Genomic DNA, 22,212 nt, shown 5'->3' with positions numbered 1-22,212 from the left:
ATTTTTGAAATATTTACATATTGTCGTTGAAAATATTTTTGGTAGGTTTTATTTCTTATGATTACCTATTGGTGCATTTATTTCAAGCTATTAATATTAACTTAAATAGAGTTAACTAGTTATCTAGTAAAAAAGGGGGAGAACTTTAAATTTGAAAACACCCATTAATATTTTCTCTCCAAGTGTGTGTGTATTTAAGTGCTTATGAAAATTGTTAATATCAATTCCCTGTATCTGCAAGCAAGTAGAATTGCCTCCCATCGAAAAGGAATCTATTTTCAAAGTTTAAAAAATTAGCGAAAGTTATTAAACCCCATCTGAAAGAGATGAGAATATTCTTAAAATTGCAGGCTTGTTTCTGATTACGCAAAAATAAAAAAGTCAACAATTTTGTGATATTGTTTTTTGTATTTAATGTATTAGTGCTTTCTATAAATATATTTTTTTAATCATTAGCTAACACATTTATACAGTTTCTGCTTTTAGGAAATTATTTTTCTGACAACCCTTATCTAGTGTTTTAATACATTTTGTACATTTCTTTTCATAAAATCACATAAACTCTCTGTAAATAATTATAATGAACATTACACTACATATATCTGTTACTGGTTTGATGAAAATATTTTTTTGTTTAATTATGTTATGTCATGTTTACCATGTTTACCAGTATTTTTTGTTAATGACCTAAGCTGCATTTCACAGTGGTCATGTGACTTACAAGCAGAAGGTAATTCCTAATCAGCTAGAAGTTACAACTGGTGGTGAATCATGTGACTTTTGTAAAATGCAGACTTGACCCTGATTAATTGTATATGTTATTCAGTGGTAGACATATTATGTATGTAGTTATATAAGGGTGACCATTACACTTTTCTTATGTTTGTAAGGGAAAAATTAGAATTTAACACCATTGCTGTTGTGAAACTTTTTTTTGGACTAAAAAATGATTTAATTGGTCCGGAGTTCAAAAAATATGCAGGGAAGACTTTTGATTGTTTAATAAAGAAAATTAGGAAAAATTTACATTAAAAAACAAAGTTTACTAAAGAATTGATTATAACACTGCATAGGAAAATACCACTGAAATTTAATATTGATTAAGAGATCATCATCAAGAATGAGATTGAATAGGGGTAATTGAAAAAAAGAGAATATTTCACCAAGAATTCTGCACTAGTTAAATTTTTGTGAATAGCCTAAAAAATGTGCCCGTGCCCTTCATGTTTTTCAAAAAAACGAAAGTTAAAAAAATGCATACTTATTATTTTGAACAGATATTTCAAAGTCTGTGAGATTAATGCAAAAGCAAAAATTAAAAATTTATTTGGATTTCTGTAACTTTTCACGAAAAAAATTATATATTTTGGAGCTTAATTGTAAATGAGACTGAAATGTTCATTACTTACAAGTATTTCTATACTTTTAAAAGATTTGTTGAGAAAAGAACCTCTGGACCCTTACAGTATCAATTATTATTCCCTATTTGTAACATAATATTAAAAGTTGAAAAAATTAAAATATGACTTTTTCTTTAAATTATGGTATACTTTAATAGACCATTTTTATATTACCGAATTTTGACTCCAGAATTATATTTCTTAAACAGGTTACCTTCTCTGTGGTTGGACATCCTGGTACTTGGTCAAGTAAGAGCAACCAAAATAAGTAAAATCAGACATATAATCGGTGTAATTTGAGGAGAAAGTCCACTGTTTTTCAATGATTTTGTTGTTAATAGAAAATATTAAGCAGTTAGTTTTCCCTGCAAATTGTACCAATTGAAAGCTTAATTTGACTCTTTTATCTTGCTCTTACTTGCATTGATACTAGGATGTCCAACAGTATAGGTGAGTAGTCGAAAAAATTATAAACTGATGAGTCAAAATTTAATTGGTAATAGGAAAAGAGTCTTTTAAATTTTGACTCCTTGATCATTATTTGTTTTTTATGTATAATATACTTGACAATGGATAAATTCTAACTTTTCCCAGAGATGATGAAACAGAAGTCAAGCCCTATAAAATTTCAATTTATGTCAGGGTTCTCGTTAAGGCGAGTCCATGAGTCCTGGACTCATCAAAATCTGTCTGGGCTCACCATCCACAGATGCATTAAGATTGAAATATTTTGTATAAACTGAACACAAATAAACATAAATATCATCATTTTATAGCAAAAGTTTAAAAGAAATCTTAATTTAATGTCATTTCATTGATCTGTTAGGCCCTGGAGACTAAAATATTACATTATATTGTAATAAAATATCTTCTACTTGCTATTGGACTCAACATGGCAAAAAATGACGAGTCCCTGGACTCGCCTTCAAAAATCCTTAGCGAGAACCCTGTTATGTTTCTAAATTCTATATAGATTTTTATTTTGGGAATAGACTTTTTTAGGGTTAAATTTCTTAGCATGCTATTTTCAAATCACATTTTGAATGAAAAAGATTAAATATATTACTTTTTACTCTTCCCATTTAGATAGGAAAGAAACATTTTGATGAAACTTTTGATGGTAAAAATCAATTGATTAATAAATTGAAATTATAAATTGCCTGTTTTTATAATTCTGAAAAAGTCTTATACACATTTTAACTATAAATAAAACAATATAAATTGAAGTTAAGGCTACTGTTTCATTGTGTGTGTGTGTGACGTAGATGTATGCAAATATTATAACTGCTTTGTGTCATTTGCCATGAAATGAAAAGTGGCGCCACCATGTGGTAAATGAATTAAAACTATATATGTATTGACTTTTGGCAGTTCTTTCCTATTTTCCAAGAGTACTTTCAAGAAAGATCAGGGTTTTTTTTATACAAGTAGAAAAATTACTTTTGTACTTATTGAAATGACTAAATAAACTACTGTTAATTCAGAAATTATTGCTTGCATTTATATTGTAATTTGTGATTTTTGACTAAAGTGCGAAATTTAATTTCTGCAGTATTATGAAAAATCCTGTATTATTCATATAAAAAATTTCAAAATGCAAGATTTAATTATTGTGATTATAATCCTTTCACATTTTGCAATAATAAAAACAGTGCAATAATTTCTGAATTTAAATTTTTTTCATTCATAACTTTTTTTACACTTATTGATTTCATAAGAATATTTGAGATGATCAAATAAATTGAAGTATTATAAGAAAAACATATTAAGAATCAAGATCTGACAAATTATTTTAACAAAGTGCATTTATTCATTTGCGCAAATTATTCATTACATCTGCTTCTGATAATTTTGGTTTATTTGAAATTGTATATCGTACTTGAAAAAAGCTGTATTGTGAAATATTGAAATATTTCTGTAATACTTAATTACTGCTGCATTTTTAGAAATATGTCATCCTTTTTATATTTGGATTAGAAATAATTCTTTTTAAAGGGAGACAATTTCACAACCATACTGTATTATCTCCCTTTCTTATATTTCTATTTTGTAAAGGGAGGTAACTAATATGTACTTTTCTTCAATGACATATGTACAAATGTGTTACAATAATCACAAGTTTATGTTGTTTGTTATATTATATCTTTGTTAGAATTGTGTAGTGCCAAAATAGTCACCTAGATAATAATATAACTTTAGGTTCGATTTTGTGTTGTTATTCGGCCCAATAAAAACCTGTGAATAGTGGTAATTCTATTAAGCTATAAAAAAGAAGATGTAGTATGATGCAAATGAGACAACTCTCCACAAGAGAGCAAAAGACACAGAAATTATCAAGAGAAAAAAAAAACAGAAATAAACAACTATAGGTCACAATACAGCCTTCAACAATGAGGAAAGCCCATACCACATAGTCATCTATAAAAGGTGCCGAAATGACAAATGTAAAACAATTCAAACTTGTATGTCCCAATAACAAAAAGACAGAAAGTATAGATCTGAGAGTACTCACAGTTACTTACAGCTAGTTTAAAGCTTCTAACAACTAATAAAAAGTAGAGTGCACACACTGAAATGTCTTGCATACTTTACTTATGATGATCATTGATATTATGTTGATAGTCCTAAATATACAGCTTTACTACGGCTATCATCTAAACTTAACATGATCCAAGAAAATGAGGTCAAGGTCATAAAAACCAAACAAGAAATACATGTACACCTTACAATCATTTAATACACTAAATATAATTGACCTATTATAAATTTACTGTTAACAAAACTTTGAATTTTTGAAAAACTAAGGCTTTTCTACCTCAAGAATAGATTACCGTAGCTATATTTGGCAAAACTTTTAGGAATGTTATAGTCCTCAATGTTATAATGAGTTTATTTGCCTATAGTTTCTAAGAAACAGACTTGAACAAGAAAACTAAACATTGACCAATGAACCATGAAAGTGAGGTCAAGATTAGTTGAACCACGCTAGGCAGACATGTACAGCTTACAATTCTCCAATACAACATATGTAGTTGACCTTACGGCTTATAGTTTGAGAAAAACAGATCAAAACACAAAAACTTATCACTGTGCAATTAACTGTGAAAATGAGGTCAATGTCAGATAAACCTGTGATACTGACATGTACATCATAAATATATCCGTACACCAGATGTAGTTGACCTATTGCATGTACATAAAATATATAGTATTGGATAAAAAGACCAAAACTCTTAACTTTGACCATTGAAGTCAAGATCAGATGACACCTATCAGACAGGCATGTACTCATTATAATCATTCCATACACTAAATTTGGAAGACCGATTGCATAAAGTATAAGAAAAACAGACCAAAACACAAAACTTAACTATAACCACTGAACCGTGAAAATGAGGTCAAGGTTAGATGACACCTGCCAGTTGGACATGTACACCTTACAGTCCTTCCATACACCAGATATACTAGACCTATTGCTTAGTATCTGAGATATGGACTTGACTACCGAATCTTAGCCTTGTTCACTAATCCATGAATTGTGGTAGAGGTCAAGTGACGGGCATGAGGACCTTGAAAGGTAGACACATACCAAATATAATTTCCATAGTGCTCATAATTATAGAGAAATTAATATTACAAAAAATCTTAACTTTTTTTTAAGTAGTCCCTGAACCAAGAAAATGAGGTTAAGAACAATGGACACGTGACAGACGGAAACTTCGTAACATCATGTGTAATGCAATTGCTAAAGGAATAACACGTGATGCATGTGCAGTTAGCCAATCAGAACAACGTATTATAATAAAACATACATCTAATGTAATTCTGTATATGTATAAACGTTATTTCTTCTGAACATTGAATATATGAAAAGGGAAAACAACGAAAATTTTATTAAACTTGATCATCGACTGATATGAAAAGCTACAACCGGTTTTGGAGTACTTTAGAACGTGACTATTAACTTTATGAAAACCGGACAAAACTTTAATAATAAACTATAGTCTATGATGCAATAATAAGATTAATGAAAAAAGAAGCTGCGCCATGAGCGCACGATCGCGTCAACAATGTATTATTAGTTTGATATTCGGTGTAGTTTATGGTAAACGGCAAGTGGTGTGTCAATCATATTTGGTATGCAGTTGTATAAGCATTGGCACATTTCATTTCCATGGAGATTATTTGGCCCTGCCTCCTCAGTCATAGTCCATTGACTTCGAAACGTTTTGTTATTTTACATGTATTAGTTTGTGATTAGGTCAGTTTATGGGGAACCACCGTTGAAGTGGTACGTAGGTCAATGATATTTGGTATGCAGTTGTATAAGCATTTGCATATCTCGTTTAAATGGAGATAATTTGGCTCCGCCGCCTTAGTCATGGTCTATTGACTTTGAAATTGTTTATGTTATGTCTTAGTTTGTGATAATGTCAGTTCAATGGGAACCACTAGTCAGTGATTAGTGGTAGGCCAATTTTAATCGGTATTCAGTTGTATAAACTTTGGCACATCTCATTTCCAGCATGGCCCTGAGAATATTTGGCCTTGCCCCTCAGTCACAGTCTAATGACTTTGAAACTTATTTTATAAAAAAGAAGATGTGGTATGATTTCCAATGATACAACTGTCCACAAGAGACCAAAATGACACAGGCATTAACAACTATAGGTCCGTACGGCCTTCAACAAAGCCCATAATGTCGGTTAAAAGCTCATTAGAGCTTATCGTTGTCTATGTTTTATATACCATGCCGACTCTAAATAAAGCTTATTTATTATTATTTATTATTATACCGCATAGTCAGCTATAAAAGGCCCCGATAAGACAATGTAAAACATTTCAAACAAGAAAACTATTAAACGGCCTTATTTATATAAAAAAAAAAATGAACGAAAAACAAATATGTAACACATAAACAAACGACAACCACTGAATTACAGGCTCCTGACTTGGGACAGGCACATACATAAATAATGTGGCGGGGTTAAACATGTTAGCGGGATCCCAACCCTCCCCCTAACCTGGGACAGTGGTATAACAGTACAACATGAGAACGAGCTACAAAAATCAGTTGAAAAAGGCTAATTAGTTTATGATTAGATCAGTTTAAGATTGACTGCTCATGTTAAGTCATTGATATTTGGTACGCAAATTTATTGGCATTTGCAAGTATTGTTTCCATGGAGATTATATAGCCCCACCCCTCTTCATGGTTCATTGACTTTGAAACTTTTACATACTCATAGTTTACAAGTTATCTTTTTCTTTAAATTTGGGAACGACTTATAATAAGTCAATGGTATTTGGTATGCAGTTGGTATGCAGTTGTATTAGCATTGACACATTTCATTTACATGGAGATTGTTTAGTCATATAACTTAGTCATGGTTCATTGACTTTGAATATTTGCATAACTTAATTGTGGAAGATGTCAGAGTATTGCTATTTGGATTTCAACGTTTGCATATATATAATCAAAATTCATAAAGGCAAGACATATCTCTGTGATAATATAACAGTTTATTAAAAGAATAAGGTTACAATAAAATCTGAAACGCTAAATCTCAAATTTATAAAAATCGAAAGGGAGCTTGCTTCAGTAGATATAAGCAATGAACCAAAGTTTCATGAAAACTAATGATTTTTTCCTAGTTATTGTCTGAAAAATGGAAAAAAAAACTTTATTTAATGAATAAAACCCCATAACTCGGAAACGTTAAATACGAAATTTATAAAAATCGAAATGAAGCTCACATCAATAGATATGAACAATTCACCAAAGTGTCATAGACATTGGTTCAAGCATATTTAAGTTATTGTCCGACATATTGACGACGGAAGGACCGTGAGTCTGACAATCGGACAACGGTATACCATAATACGTACCGGCAGTAAATAAATAAATAAATAAATAATCTTTATTTCAAGAGGATGATCCCATTAGTTAAAACTAATCTTCCTGAGAGTCCTCAAAATAATAATAACATATTTATAAGTACATAGAGTATTATAAAGTTATATTATACACAATATACAATTGTATTTAAATAATAATGAAAAAGCATATTAATTTGCACAATTGATGAAAAATTTGTAACATTTTGTTTTAAAAGATACAAGTGTATTACTCATTTTTATTTCATTTGGTAAACTGTTCCATATTTGAGAACCTGAATATGTAAATGTTTTCTTTAAAAAATTAGTTTTTGGTTTTGGAAGATTTAATACTTTTTCATCAGCTGAACGTAAGTTATAATTTTGATTATCAGTAAAATGAAAATTTTCTTGTAAATAGTTAGGAACCATACCATTTAATGATTTAAATACAAGTATTGCCTTTTGGTATTGAATGCGTTTTTCCACATTTAACCAGCGTAAACTATTAAACAATAAACTGGATGATGTCATTATGTCAGCTTCTACTATAACCCTAGCAGATTTCTTTAATAACTTATTAAGTTTATTTATTCCACTTTCACAACAGCTTCCCCATATATTGCAACAATAATCAAATAATGGCAGAATATAAGCATTAAAATAGATAATACGTATATGCATAGGTAAATATTTTCTTATCTTTTGTAATAAATTGATTCTGTTTGATATAGTACATGACATTTTATCTATCTGCTGATTCCAATTTAGGTTTTTGTCAATATATAAACCAAGAAGTTTTTCACAATCTACATTTTCTATTTGTTCATTTGAAATATTGATATCTAAACTGTTTCCAGTTGAACAAAGTCTTTGTTTTGAACCAACAATCATTGATTTACACTTTTTGGCATTTAATTTCATACAATTTTGCGCACACCAGTTTTCAATTACATGAATATCATTTTGAAGGTTAGAAGTTAACTGAAGTAAATTATTACCTTTACAATGTAATGTAGAATCATCTGCATATAAATCTATTAATGAATGTTCTATATTAAGTGGTAAATCATTGATATATAAAATAAATAACAAAGGGCCCAGGATAGAACCTTGTGGTACCCCAGTTTTTATGCATTTAGTATTAGACATGACGTTATTGACCTTAACTTGTTGGCTTCGTTCAAACAAGTATGACTTAAACCAGTCTAGTGTACAATTTGAAACATTATAATATTCAAGTTTTTTCAATAAAATTATATGATTAACCAGATCAAAAGCTTTCTTTAAATCTAAAAATATAACTCCGTTTATCTCTCCATTATCTATATTTGCCAACCATTCATCTACTAATTTAGTAAGTGCAGTAGTACACGAATGTTTAGGTCTGAAACCTGACTGTGTAGTATTAAGAAGGTCATTACTATTTAAAAATATATACAAACTATTAGCTATATGTCGTTCTATGATTTTTGAGAGACAAGGCAAAACTGCTATTGGTCTATAATTATCAGGATTACAGGCATCGCCACTTTTAAAAATTGGGCAAACTCTTGCAGTTTTAAAAATACTTGGAAATTTACCACTTTTGATGCTTAGATTAAATATATATGTCAAGGCTGGTGCAATGACATCGCTGCACATACTTAAAATATTTGGTCCGACATCATCTAAACCAGTTGCTTTAGACTTGTCAAGTTTTTTTTAAATACATGTTTACATCTAAAATACTCATTTCTGGTATAATGAATTTTTCACTACCCGTTTGTAACTTTGATTTTACAAATTTATTGAGTGCATCAAATCTGGCACCATCATCATTATTACATAACTTGTCATCAACTATACTTTCAGCAATATTTGTGAAATGCACATTAAATGTATTTGCTATATCAACATCATTTTGAATTACACTATTTTTATATTCTAAATGCGTGATATTATTATGTACTTTTTTAGGATTTAGACTTTTGACATACTTCCAAATAGTTTTACTATCTTTACAATTTGAAATAGCATTTTGGAAATATTTTTTCTTTGCCTGTTCTATTAAAAATGTAACCTTATTACGCCAAATTTTATAATTATATATATCACCAATTCTTTGAAAATAATCTCTTTGGTGTCTAGCGCTATTTATATCAGAAGTCCACCACTCTGGTTGTTGGGTATTTTTCACCCTTTTAATTTTCTTAGGAGCATGTTTGTCTAGGGTGCTCAGAAATAAATTATACCAATAATTAGCTGCTTCATCAACATCTCCAATCGATTCAATGAGATAAAAAGGAGTATTTGTTAAATTTTCAATAAATTTATTTTTATCAAATTGTTTGAATGATCTATATTCTATGGACAAATGCTCCATGTTTGTTATTTTGGGGTTAAGTTTTCTTGTTACGCAAACAGGATAATGATCACTGACAGCATAACTAGGCACCTTTACTTCTATAATATGGTCTACATCGGTCGTATATATATGGTCTATGGTAGTTGCACATTTATCTGTTACTCGTGTCGGTTTATGTACAATTTGTTGTAAACCATACAAATTAATACAGTCCTTCCATTTTTGATTTCCGACAACTGTATGATTTATATGTGAAAAGTTTATATTAAAATCTCCTAAGAGTATAATTTCTTTATTTTCTGCAGACGCTTTATCTATTTCTTTTTCAGCTGAATCAATCCAAGATTGAAATGAACTCGGTGGACGATAAAAAATGCCTATTAAAATAGAGTTTGTGTTTGGAAATTTAATTTCAATCCATAAAGATTCAATACTACTTATTTCTAAATCGATTCTTCTCTGATGACATACACTATTTCGTATGTACGCAATCACACCTCCGCCATAATTAATAGCTTTTCTATCTTTTCTTTCTATTTTGTAACCTTCAATTTGTAATGTTTCGGTACCAATTTCATCATTTAAAAATGTTTCTACCATACCAAATATATCAAATAATTGTTCATATTTTAATAGAAATTTTATTTCTTCAATTTTTGCATGTTTTGGTTGTAAATGTTGAATATTTAAACAACCTAGTTTAAACCCTTTTTTAAACAACCAACTTGCTTCATTATTTCTACTTTTATTTACAGAACTAGGTGTTTTATTTTGACTCTTTCTATGTCTCTTTTGAGATTTTCTCCAATTATTATTATTACTGTTGTTTATATTATTAATGTCTTTTATATTACATGAACATTGTATACTACTACATTTATCACATAACAGATTTAAAATATTATATCTGTTTGAAAAACTAGAACAAGCTAAATGCTACCTATGAACATAATCTGACTTACGTACAGAGTTTGGTGAATGATAGTTAAAAAATGGTGCTCTGTCTACATTTTGTCTATTTAGCTCATTATTGTTTTCCCACGAGTCCTAAACGGGCGTATAACAATATTGTACACACGATGCATATAAAAATATATCTATTGACAGCTTTTATAATCTTAGAAGGATTCGAATTGCTGCAGGCATACATACAGATTCTGGAGGTTTATCCCAGTAAGACAGTTAGAAAATTATATAATTTTATTATTTTTTTTGTTAGAAATATGTCATTGTATTTGTCTGAATAATAAACTATCTTTATTGCAAAATTACACCCATAAGGGTCAAGCAATACAAACAAACAATTATACATTTTTAAATGCAATGCAATACAATGAAATACAATATAATAGAACATATTTTAAGAGTTCAAATTATAAATTGATGTATAAAACACAATCATGAGCTTGTCTGACATGGGTCTGACCCCCTCAGTTCTAAAGACTGCTTAATGAAGACTCCAATATGACAAACAAGTTCTGGGATGGGGTTTAGAATGTTTAATGTGTATGTTTAAATTACCCCTAGTGCACCATGATGACATCATTTGTAATAGAACAAATAGAACAGTCTGCGAGCCTCAATTGAATAATTCCATTTTATATAATATATAAATCTTGCTTTAATTTGATAATTAATTTTTTGAATGCCGTCCCACTGTAAAGAATCTGATGCGTACAATTCTGCAAATGGTGTCTGTCTTAATTGATTTATGAGTAATAATTTGAAAGCATGCATTGCTGAATGTCCTTGTATTTGTTAGTGTTGATTTTAACACAATGGCGAAGACTCATCCGACTTAAAAGACAGCAGAGCATTCGTTAGTACTCGAGCATTCGTAGGACTGAAGTGGCATCGCTTTGTTTCATTAATTGTATTACTTATTATTAGTTATACGAGTCTCCAATAAAAGTTTCCGTCTAGTAAACATTTTTCGGAATTAATATAAGTCGGTTAAGAGCTCTACAGAGCTCATGTTTACCTTGTTGAATTGTACATATCATGCCCGACTCTAAATAAAATTTACTAATTGACTTACTTTCTTACTTACTTACTTATTTATTACTTAATTACTTCAGTAGTTTGGACAAAAATCCATAAATAGTGTCATGTAACGTATAACTGGGATTTTTTTTGCATTTCGTTTAGCTTCGACTTATTTGTCTTTAATGTTTTTAATTTTATTCTTTTAATTATCATTTTTATTTAAATGTGTTTTAATTCTCTATTTTATAATACCTGTTATAGGTACAGCTTCTTTTGTGGTCGGGACTGTACAGTTAACTTTTATACAAAAGGTTTAAATTTCCGCTTCTAACAATGCATTGTGGGAATTGTTTGTGAATGGCGGCGACTTTAAAATTGCAAAAGTTGTTTGCTAAAGTTAGTTAAATAAGACCTGACGATAGATAGAACATGATAATACACAAAACAAAAATAAAGCTTAATCAAAATCCTCCATTTTTTTCTTTTTTAGGAGACAAAAAGTCCCTTGTCCATCGCAATAAAACTGAGCGACCTGCATCTCGCATCAGAAAAACAAGTCAAAACACGACATACACCTTAGTTAAAAAGAGAACATTTAATCCTAGTCACACGTTGAATCATGATCACTGGAGTTGACTGGTAAAGCATGCTGTTGTGTGGAGTAAATCAATATCTTTAAAAAACTGTCTATTGTTTTCGGTGTTATTTGTACCATTATCTGATCATTATTTAGAAATTTTTCTTTCGGAAAATATGTAAATAAACATTTAAACTGAGTGGAATGGAGATTTAGATTGTCATAAACATGATACACATTTATAAGGTAAGATTGAACTTTCAAAGTAACTAACTACATGTTTTCATAAGTTTACATGCAAACCTAAAAACTTTGATGACTTTATTTTTGGAAAAGTTTTTATTTACATTTTGTAAGTAAAGCATGTTGATAGAGACACGTTCATCATTTAGTACATTAGTATATCATTGTAGAACAAATCATTAAGTAAGGGTTAAGTTCTGTTATGTTTTGAATCAAGATTTTATGAAGCTTTTTAGCCAAGTCCGAAAGTGCCAAAACAATATTAGTAGAAACTTAGCCTAGGTCTTGGGTGGCCTTAGATGATACATCTTTTTTGATGTCATATATGAGTGGGGTAGGACCTTTATTGGAACTCCAGGATAAGGTGTTTTACGCTCGGGATATTCAGGTTTGATCCTTTCAGGATCTGGGAATTCTTTTTTTCAAATTTAGTGATGTTCATGTGATTTAGATAACTTTAAATTCAGGACCTCACGATTTCATGTTTTTAATCCCGGGATCAGGCACCCTCTTACCCCCCTCATATATACAACAATCTGTTCCATTGTGTTGTGAGATATTTTCTATTATGAAGTCAAAATTTTACGGGAACTTTTGTGATGTCCAGTAATGGCAGACAAAACGATAAGATGCATTAATTCTACATGTTCTACCCCTTATGAGAAGGTTGGGGACCTTATCAAGTAAAGTTTCAGGTCATTCCAGAAATAGACATACCCCTGTCTATTTAAATTTAACCCCAGACTGTGAGGAAAAAATTTGAATACTATTTGTCTTAAAAAAACATCTACATTTTTTGTACATGTAGAGGCCAACATTCGCTCTCAGGGTTAGAACTTAAGGTTTTGGCAATGGTAGCCCACAGCTTAAATTTTGTTGCTCAAATATATAGTCCTATACAAGAAAAGCAGAAATTTGAGTAACCCACACCAAATTTGGAGGCCATTGGCCTGTGGGCCTCTGCTAATTTATTTTCATACCCTGGCTCTGCAACAATAGACAGAGGTATCACTATCATAATCTATATATATATCCTTAAGTCTGGTAATTTTCTTTTATAGTTTATTGATTAATATTACCACACAAGATAATACATGAAAACTGTGATGTCAAGTTCTCAAACACCGTATAAAACAAAACATAATTAAAGATACATATAGATATAGGAAGATGTGGTGTGAGTGCCAATGAGACAACTCTTCATCCAAATAACAATTTAAAAAAGTAAACCATTATAGGTCAATGTATGGCCTTCAACACAGAGCCTTGGCTCACACCGAACAACAAGCTACAAAGGGCCCCAAAATTACTAGTGTAAAACCATTCAAACGGGAAAACTAACGGTCTAATGTACATTTGTACAAAATGGTTACTCATAAAAATGTCTTATTGAGATTATTAGTCATGAAAAATTAACGCCTTAGAACCAATTTTATCATCATGATACCGCTTAGGTCCTTTGACCAATTTCTCATAACTTTTCATCCTATTTAAATTAAAAAAAATCATACATATTTTTTGAAGGAATGTACATTAATGAAATGAACCATGAGTAACATGAGCGGAACCAGCATCAACTTTGACGGACAAGCTCTACAGAACATCCAGGAGGCTGAGTACAGGAAAGAGGAAGAGGAACAAGAACATGAGGTAGGTCACAAGGTCAGAGATCATGTAAATTACAGAACATGCAGTAGGGTAACAACTCACTTGCAGATGAAAAGGTCATAGCACTTTATGGTACATTTGTGAACATTGTAGGTCAGAGTTCACACAGTTTGTTATGAAAAGAGATGAGGGTGCAGTGTTTCAGGATTTCAAAAGGGCAGGGAGCCAATCATGAAAAGGGCACTTTAGCAGAATGATTTATATGGGGACGAAGTCCCCAATTACGGTAGAAAAATCAATAAAAAAAAAAAAAAATCGGGAAAATTTCACGAATTTTTCATTCTACTAATGAACTCAAAATCGTTAACTTTTTTTTCAGATCTACTTCCTGTTCCGGTTTTCTCCGCTTTTGCGCAGATATCTGTCTTGTTTACATGAGACTTTGAAAAAAATTATATTTATCAGTCTAGTAAAATATAAGATTGGATCTCAATACAAATTCAATTTTAATAATTGTTTGATATGAAAAAAAACGTTACCTGATGAAAGCGTTTCTTTTGTTTACATCGAATATGACGTCATAACTTAAAGAACGTCACAGCTAATTCCCCAACAACAGAATCAAAATCGGGAACGTTACGTACGGTATTTCGGTTTCTTTTATCAACGTGATTGAATTAAAAAAATAATACATACAGACTTCGTCCCCATTCACAGGTTATGCCTGCCTCATATTATTTCAAAAAGGTCATGTTAATCTTTGTCTTATGTAAACTGCAAAGGTTTCAGCTAGGAGTTTTGAGGGGGTTTAGTCACAAAAATGGACTTGATTTTTGTTGCTTTTTTCACAGATTTAACACAGCAGATCAGCAGAAATACATTGTAGTACAAATGTATCTGATTTATTTTTTAAATAACTCTTAAAAACTTTTTTTTGGTAATTCTTTTGTTTTGTCAATAAAATGTTTTACATGTTTTAGGCACAGGAAACGTTTTTTGGTTTTCCCTTCAACAAAAATTGACCAAACATCAAAGAAATTATAAAGAAAAGATTAACCATTGATTTGTATTTCTTGTATATATATACATGATCATTGGTGGATCCAGTGGGGGTCTTGGGGGCCTGCCCCCCTTTTTGTGCGAAATATTTGGTTGATTAGATAGGGAATCACCAAAGCAAGTCTGGAGCACCCCCTCCCCCCCCCTTAAGGTCATGCAGCTGGCCCACCCCTAAGGTCAGTCAGCGCCCCCATCCCCCCTTATGAAAAGTTCTGGATATGCCACTGATGATATAGGGAAAGGTATAGGATTTTTAAATTTGAAAGGTCCTCCATAAGCATTTTGATAAGAAATCAATGGTCATGCATAAAGTATCAGTGTTAAAAATGGTAGGTCCTTCCCTTTTGTAGATTAAAAATGAAAAGTCCTCTCCTAGAAAAGACAGGTCCCAGACCTCGGACCCACATTAGTTTAAACCCTATGTTGCTGTACTGCAACTAAAAGCAGTCGTTATACATAGTATTTGTAAAAATTCCAAATTTTACTGATAATATAATCCCATATTGGCATGATTGATATGTTAAGATAATCAAATTACTATTAAAATTCCTTCTATTGTATATAGGTAGCATGTTACTTATTGTTAAGTTAAACTGTTCAATGAGGAATTTGGAAGTTGCCAAATATGTGTATTATAAGTACATATAATTATGCTGATTTTTTTTATGTTTGATCAATTAGAGAACTCAATAAAATTCAACACAAATTAAAAATATGTCAAACTATTATAGTAATTAATGAAATATGATAACTTAAAATTTTGTAGAGGTCATTTTAATTGGATTTTGTCACATACATGTAAGCAAAAGTAATGGTTTTATTATGTTCATGGGGATATGTTATTGTTTACAGTTAAGGGTAAAAATGAAAATTGTTAATAATAATACATTTGTAATAAAAGGAAGAAATATAAGAAGCATTTGACATGATTGACAAGTTTAAAATTGCATAAAATCATATATTTAATGAACAAAAAAGATATTGTTAAAGGAGTAGGGGCATTAAGGCGTGGTTTTGGCCCAAGAAAATAAAAAGTTTGATACCTTTTTCAAATTGGAACATAATCTTTAGAAATGCATAGGGTCAAGAAATATAAATGAAAAACATTAAGATTCTTGTGAGATGACGTCACAATTACGTCATAATATATACTGTCTTCACAAAAACAATGAAAATTCAGAATTTATGCAGTTTTCTATCTTTATTTCTGTTGTGGAAACATCGTGCGCAGCCAAGAAACAACAAAATAATTTAACTGAAGCTTTATCATTACTATTGACAAAACCTCACCAAATATAAAGTTGTTTCTTGGGTGCGCACATACTTTTCCAATCGAAAATATACTTAAAAATTTGATGAAAAACAAGGAAAATCACAAAATTTTACAAAATATGCAAATTAAGGCATGATTTGTTGCCATGGTAACTTGTTTAATGTCCAAAATTATTTTGTTTTTCTGAATACCTTCTACCTGAGATACTTTTCAGTAATTTTAAAATATGTATGATAACTTTTAAATTTGCAGTAATTTTTGGGCCAAATAAGGGCCTTATTGCCCCTACTCCTTTGTACCCCAAATTATAGATTGACCCCATAATCATGATAATGGTTTTATTTTTTTACTTTCTCTGTATTGGTATGGACCTGCTGCTTTCATTATCACTCACACTGATTGTGATTTTGAAAAATATTATAAATATCTGAAGAAAAAACTTTACGGAGCAATTTGGATATATACATGTATGTATATTGTTTGTGAATGTGAAAACCTTAGTCTAGCAGATTCTAAGCACTAGTTTGAGGCATAACTGGGATATATTGTCTCTTCATACCTGTAGCCAGGTGGGGTTTGGGGGTTTTGGACGAACCCCCCCCCCCCTTGAAAACAAATAAGCACTGTTAAAGTCAATGTTTTGTTCGAATTGTGACTGTTAAAGTCGAGTTTGTGAGTCCAAATACCCCCCCTTGGAAAGTCCTGGCTACGGGCCTGCTCTTCTGTACAATGTAATATTTAGAGGCATTCAACAGCCATGATGATAACTTCCGTGTGGATGCTGTTTATTGAGGTATATCATCTTTGTGCTTTACAGGGAATACAGTACTGGGACTCAGTAGCCAATGCAGACTTCATTTTTACTGGGTCCTAAATTGTTACGGAATATTCCAATATATATATGTCGAGTAAATACAAAATTTTCATGTGACTGTCACATGGATGAAATTTTTCTGGAATATCTTTGAATTCCAGATTTTATCATTTTTGCTCCTGTATACAATGATATATTGCTGTAAATACAAAATATTGAATGTTTGGCTCATTCTCTTATCATGTAACAGTATGAATGAGACATCGAAAAATATTGTATATATGTTTTTACAAGTGCATACTGTCATGACTAGAGAAATGTATACATTGTATATATAAACAAGTATAAATTGAAAACAACATTCAAACCTATGATTGCATAGGATAAAAACCGCAATTTTTATACATACATGTGCATGTAACAAACGCTGTTGTAGAGGGATCTAAATACAGCACAAACAACATTTCCCTAAAGACCAAAAGAGTGAAAAAATATAATGTATATATATATTTATATAATCATTTGCATTGAACAAACTAATTCTACTATAAAAGTCTATACATGTATATTGAAATTATTAACTTGTGAAGGTCTATTGTTTTCAAGGTTTTTTTGGTCTTGCCTTTTCATTTCATAATTCATAAATCCAAGTTAAGTTTTAATTAGGCTAGTTTGAACTTTAAATAGGTCATGTGGATTAAAATTCATGATTTACATTCATGAATGCTTTTGAAGTTAGTCAACTAAATAAACTGTTTACCAACTTTTTAAAGGAATACTATCATGTATATTGAGTTATTTAACTGTGATAATGATAAATGGGATTTATAAAATAATCATAAATTTTAAATGATAACGTTTAAAGTTCTTTTTATATGCAAAATATTATAGCTTTAAGTATGGCTGTTTAATTTGATTTACAATTGAATATAACTGTATTGCATACATATACAGCATTTGTACAGTATATAAAAATATACCAATGTCCTTCCTATGAGTACATGTAATTGACAGAATTAGATAATATATTCAGAAATTGCATTGTACAAGTATTGTATATTGTTACTGTTGAGATTCATAATCAGCAGTAAATAAATATTAATTAAAGCAATTTAAGAAAAAAATGCTGTGCTGTATATATTGAAGTAATGTGATTTGAATAAAATTTACCATTCCAATTTACCTTCCAGAACTTGTCTTCCAGTTAAAAAAATAATTTTATTTTGAAAAAATCATAAAACGTCTCCCTCTGAATTAATATATATATTGATGGAGATTTTGCTATATGAGGGAAAGATGGGCAGGCAATATATTACACTGAATGTATCAAATGACTCTTAAATCAAAGTATCTGTTAATTGTAGACTTGTATTTCTACACTATCTGACATGTCTGAAGTGAATTTTAAATGAATATGGGTTATGTGCTTAACATACATATTAAAAAGAAAAATCTAAAATAGTGAAAATTGTTGAAATTCTTCCAATCAAGAACATGAAAACAATATATTTAATTCAGATAATGATTGTTTATCTAAGAGCTGGCAAAATTGTGGAAATATAAATGAAGGAGATGTGGTATAATTGCCAATAAGACAAAATGACACAGAAATTAAGAACAATATGTCACTGTATGGCCTTCAACGATGAGCACAGCCCATACCACATAGTCATTTATAAAAGGCCCTGACATGATAAATGTTAAACAATCCAAGCAAGAAAACTAGTTTAATTTCTGCATAAAACAACAATTCTAATGCAACGTTCATTTTCATTGGATAACGTCACTTTCTTACATGGCATCAATTGACAATTGATGCTATGGGACGTACGCGCAAGCGCAGACGGCATATGACAGATTTTAAATACATGTTTTAACGTTGTTTTCTGTCAGTTTCATTAGAATGGAGATAACAATATTGTATTTTAAGCTCTGACGGCATCAATTTGGGATTTGATGGTCGCAAATACCCGTTTACTGTCTCTGCTAACGTGTCGCCAGTAAACTTAATTTGCGACCATCAAATCCCCAATTGATGCCGTCGGAGCTTAAAATACAATACATTTATCTCCTAAAAGAAAAACAAACATGTTACACTGCAAAGCCCATACTGTTCTTCTACCCTATAATTTTTCTCCCACTTTTAGGTAATAATTTACACTTTACAAAAGCCTACACTAACCACGCTTGATTATAATACAAGTTAGTATAGTTTAAATGAGTATAGTTTAAATGTCATTTAAACTTATTTTGACTTTTTGTAAACACTTGTAATTTGTCTTAGCTTTCAAACCCCAAAGGTAAATACATATATAAATATGTACAAGGTATTTTAACCTGTTCTGACCAGACTTAGGATTAAAATCAGTTAATAAGTAGACTATAATGTACTATAGCCTAAAGGATTACTTAATCTTTGTAAACACTGATTTTTTGAACCTCAGCTTGATTTCAATTTTTTTTTCCGATGATCATGAAAATTATAACATTGATAAATTCATTGCAATGTATCAGAAGCACTAACTGGTATTTACACTTTTGAGGAACTTTAAAAGCTGAAAATTTGAAAGGCAAAACTTAACTGTTATTTTTGAGAACTTGAATTTGTTTACAGTCATATATGACTAAATGGATCAAAAAGAATAGCCAGATCAATTTCGGTCAGATTTTCTTATGGAGATTTGAATCAAAATTTCTAATAATAATTTTTAAATTGGTGAACCATGAATTCACTTTAAGGGTTTTATATTATAAATATTTTAATATCAAAGCTAACATACGATTTCACTGTATAATTATCTACTTTCGAACCAGAATTTAACTACATGACTTCATTTTAAGGTTTGAAAGAATTTGTAATTTGTCATATTGTGCCAAAATTGTATCGAATAATCAGTGCTAAATAAATCCCCTTAATCCTGTAGTGTAGATCCTTTGTTTATTAAGTTCTTAAGGAAAAACTATCATGGGTCTTTATAGCGAGGAATGGTTTGATAAATTCATGAAATGGCTTTGGATGGATATGTTTAGTTAGTTTTGAGTGGATATGTTTAGTAGAGTATGGGCTGTGCTCATTGTTGAGGGCCTGTATTTAGCTGCGTGACACTTGAGGCCAAGGAAGGAGGTTGCATGACATCATCATGAAATTAAACAGTCGACAACAGTTGAAAAAACAAGTACTTTATAATACATCTTCATTTAAGGATCAAAATTTTAAAAAGATTAATGGTATATGAAATAACAAGGCAAAAATAAACATCTTGTAAAGCAATAACATCATGTACATGTACACACCATTTTTTATTCATCAGGACTTTAACATATATTTTGTGATCAATCTTTAGTTACTAAATGTATATGTAGGTCTAAAATTGAAAAGTGAATTCTCCATGTTCAGAATGTTTCTTAATGTAGAACTATTAGTGTGAAGTAAGCTGATAAAAACAACTGCTTTTATCATGTTTATATCTTTTTGATGTCTTAAAATGCTTCTAAGCAAATAGTTATACTATAAAATGAAATATATAGTAAAATATGAAGAGAACATCTAACATCTCGAAACATGTAAAGAAATTCGAGGCTATCTAGAAATAATATATTTAAATCTGAATCAACATTCAACATACCAATACATAGGTACAACGTAGTATCAGAATTTTCTGTAATGCAAATACAGCTTGACATGTTAGCAAATATTTAACAATGTTATTGTACAATTAAGAGATAATTTATCTAATTTACAATTGTAAAACTTAGTAAGATTTATTTGCTTAAACTAAATACTGGTTTCGCTGTTTCTGGGTGACAAGCTACTGTTCTTTGTGTTAAATCCGTAGACAAATATATATAATAAGAAAGTCTGATTGAAGTGTTGAAAAACAATTGGAAAATATTTTATCAAGTTGTAAAAATGAAACCCTGCTGAGTTTTAATGTTTTACATTGCATATAAAAAAAGCATTGAAAATGTTTAAAATAATTAAGTTGTGAAAATAAATATAGCTGAGAGTTAATGTTTTAAACTGAATGTCATTATAGCATTGAAAGTTCATTTGTTTATAATTATTTACAGATGTTCTTATTCGTCAGTGAAGGATCTTTTAGTTCAATTTATTATCTTCAAGGTTACCATGGTTACAGACTTACAGTGTTTGAGATAATGGGGGTGTAATGGTAACAATGGTGCAGGTCAATTTGATTTGCTGATTAAATGATCTAACAATTTTTTTTTCAAAGGGGGTGGGACTTTCGTCCTATTACAACAGACGGGATAGAAATATATTGAATCTAACAGTCATGACTAAAGCTAGAGAGTGGGGCAAGAAAAAAATTGTTCCACACAAAATATCATCATATGTATCATGTTTAAGGACATAATTTGTTATTCTTTTATGGTCTGGGTCACTGCATAGATTACCTTAGCCGTATTTGGCACAATTTTTGGGAATTTTAGATCCACAATGCTCTTCAACTTCGTGTTTGTTTGGCTTTATAAATATTTTGATATGAGCGTCACTGATGAGTTTAATGTACACGAACCGCGCATCTGGTGTATTAAATCTTATGTAGACGAAACACGCATCTCACATACTAAATTATAATCCTGGTACCTTTGATAACTATCAGTAAGTGGTCTTGATCTTTAGTTAAAATTCTGTACACTGAAGGACTGAGTTTGAACACCCCATGTGGCAGTTGTGTTTAAATCCAATTTTGATTGACTCAGTTTGCTAATTTTCCTGCAGAATGTCATCTTGGTTTTTTCCAGCCACTCCATCTATAAAAACTGACCACCATGAAATAACTAATTGTGCCAAAAGGGGCATCAAACACCAATTTTTCAATCAATCATAATTAACTGACTACTGTGTTTTTTCATTCAGTTACGACAGTTGCTGACCAATGCTTTTGATGATTTGATGGAAGATGATGAGTTTTCTGTGACATCCGATGAAGGAAATGATTCCAGAAACTCCAGTATACATATTAAAAATAATCGACAGGAAGAGTAAGTCCATTTATAGTTCAA

The 22,212-nt window shown here is 30.5% G+C and overlaps 2 protein-coding genes across 8 annotated transcripts in view; one reads left to right on the top strand and one right to left on the bottom strand.

Annotated features, from left to right (window-relative positions):
- Window positions 1–8,970: 8,970 nt before the first annotated feature.
- Window positions 8,971–10,224, bottom strand: LOC139494005 (uncharacterized). The gene has a single exon (XM_071282172.1). It carries the CDS (start codon window positions 10,222–10,224, stop codon window positions 8,971–8,973), a length of 1,254 nt encoding a protein of 417 aa, XP_071138273.1.
- Window positions 10,225–11,899: 1,675 nt separating this feature from the next.
- LOC139495194 (centrosomal protein of 152 kDa-like) overlaps window positions 11,900–22,212 on the top strand; it is a 52,873-nt gene continuing 42,560 nt past the window's right edge. For 4 of the 7 annotated variants that reach the window (XM_071283401.1, XM_071283400.1, XM_071283394.1 and 1 more), the window contains exons 1-3: window positions 11,960–12,433; window positions 13,955–14,080; window positions 22,067–22,191. In XM_071283401.1, the coding sequence (XP_071139502.1) occupies window positions 13,979–14,080; window positions 22,067–22,191 (227 nt within the window). In that variant the 5' untranslated portion in view covers window positions 11,960–12,433; window positions 13,955–13,978. Of the gene's footprint in view, window positions 12,434–13,954; window positions 14,081–22,066; window positions 22,192–22,212 lie in introns of all 7 variants that reach the window. The other 3 variants (XM_071283402.1, XM_071283399.1, XM_071283395.1) reach the window with 1 other exon arrangement.

This window comes from Mytilus edulis, chromosome 11 (assembly GCF_963676685.1).
Source record: "Mytilus edulis chromosome 11, xbMytEdul2.2, whole genome shotgun sequence".
NCBI lineage: Eukaryota > Metazoa > Mollusca > Bivalvia > Mytilida > Mytilidae > Mytilus > Mytilus edulis.
Note: the sequence above shows the minus strand (reverse complement) of the source record. Positions and strands in the feature narration are given on the sequence as shown.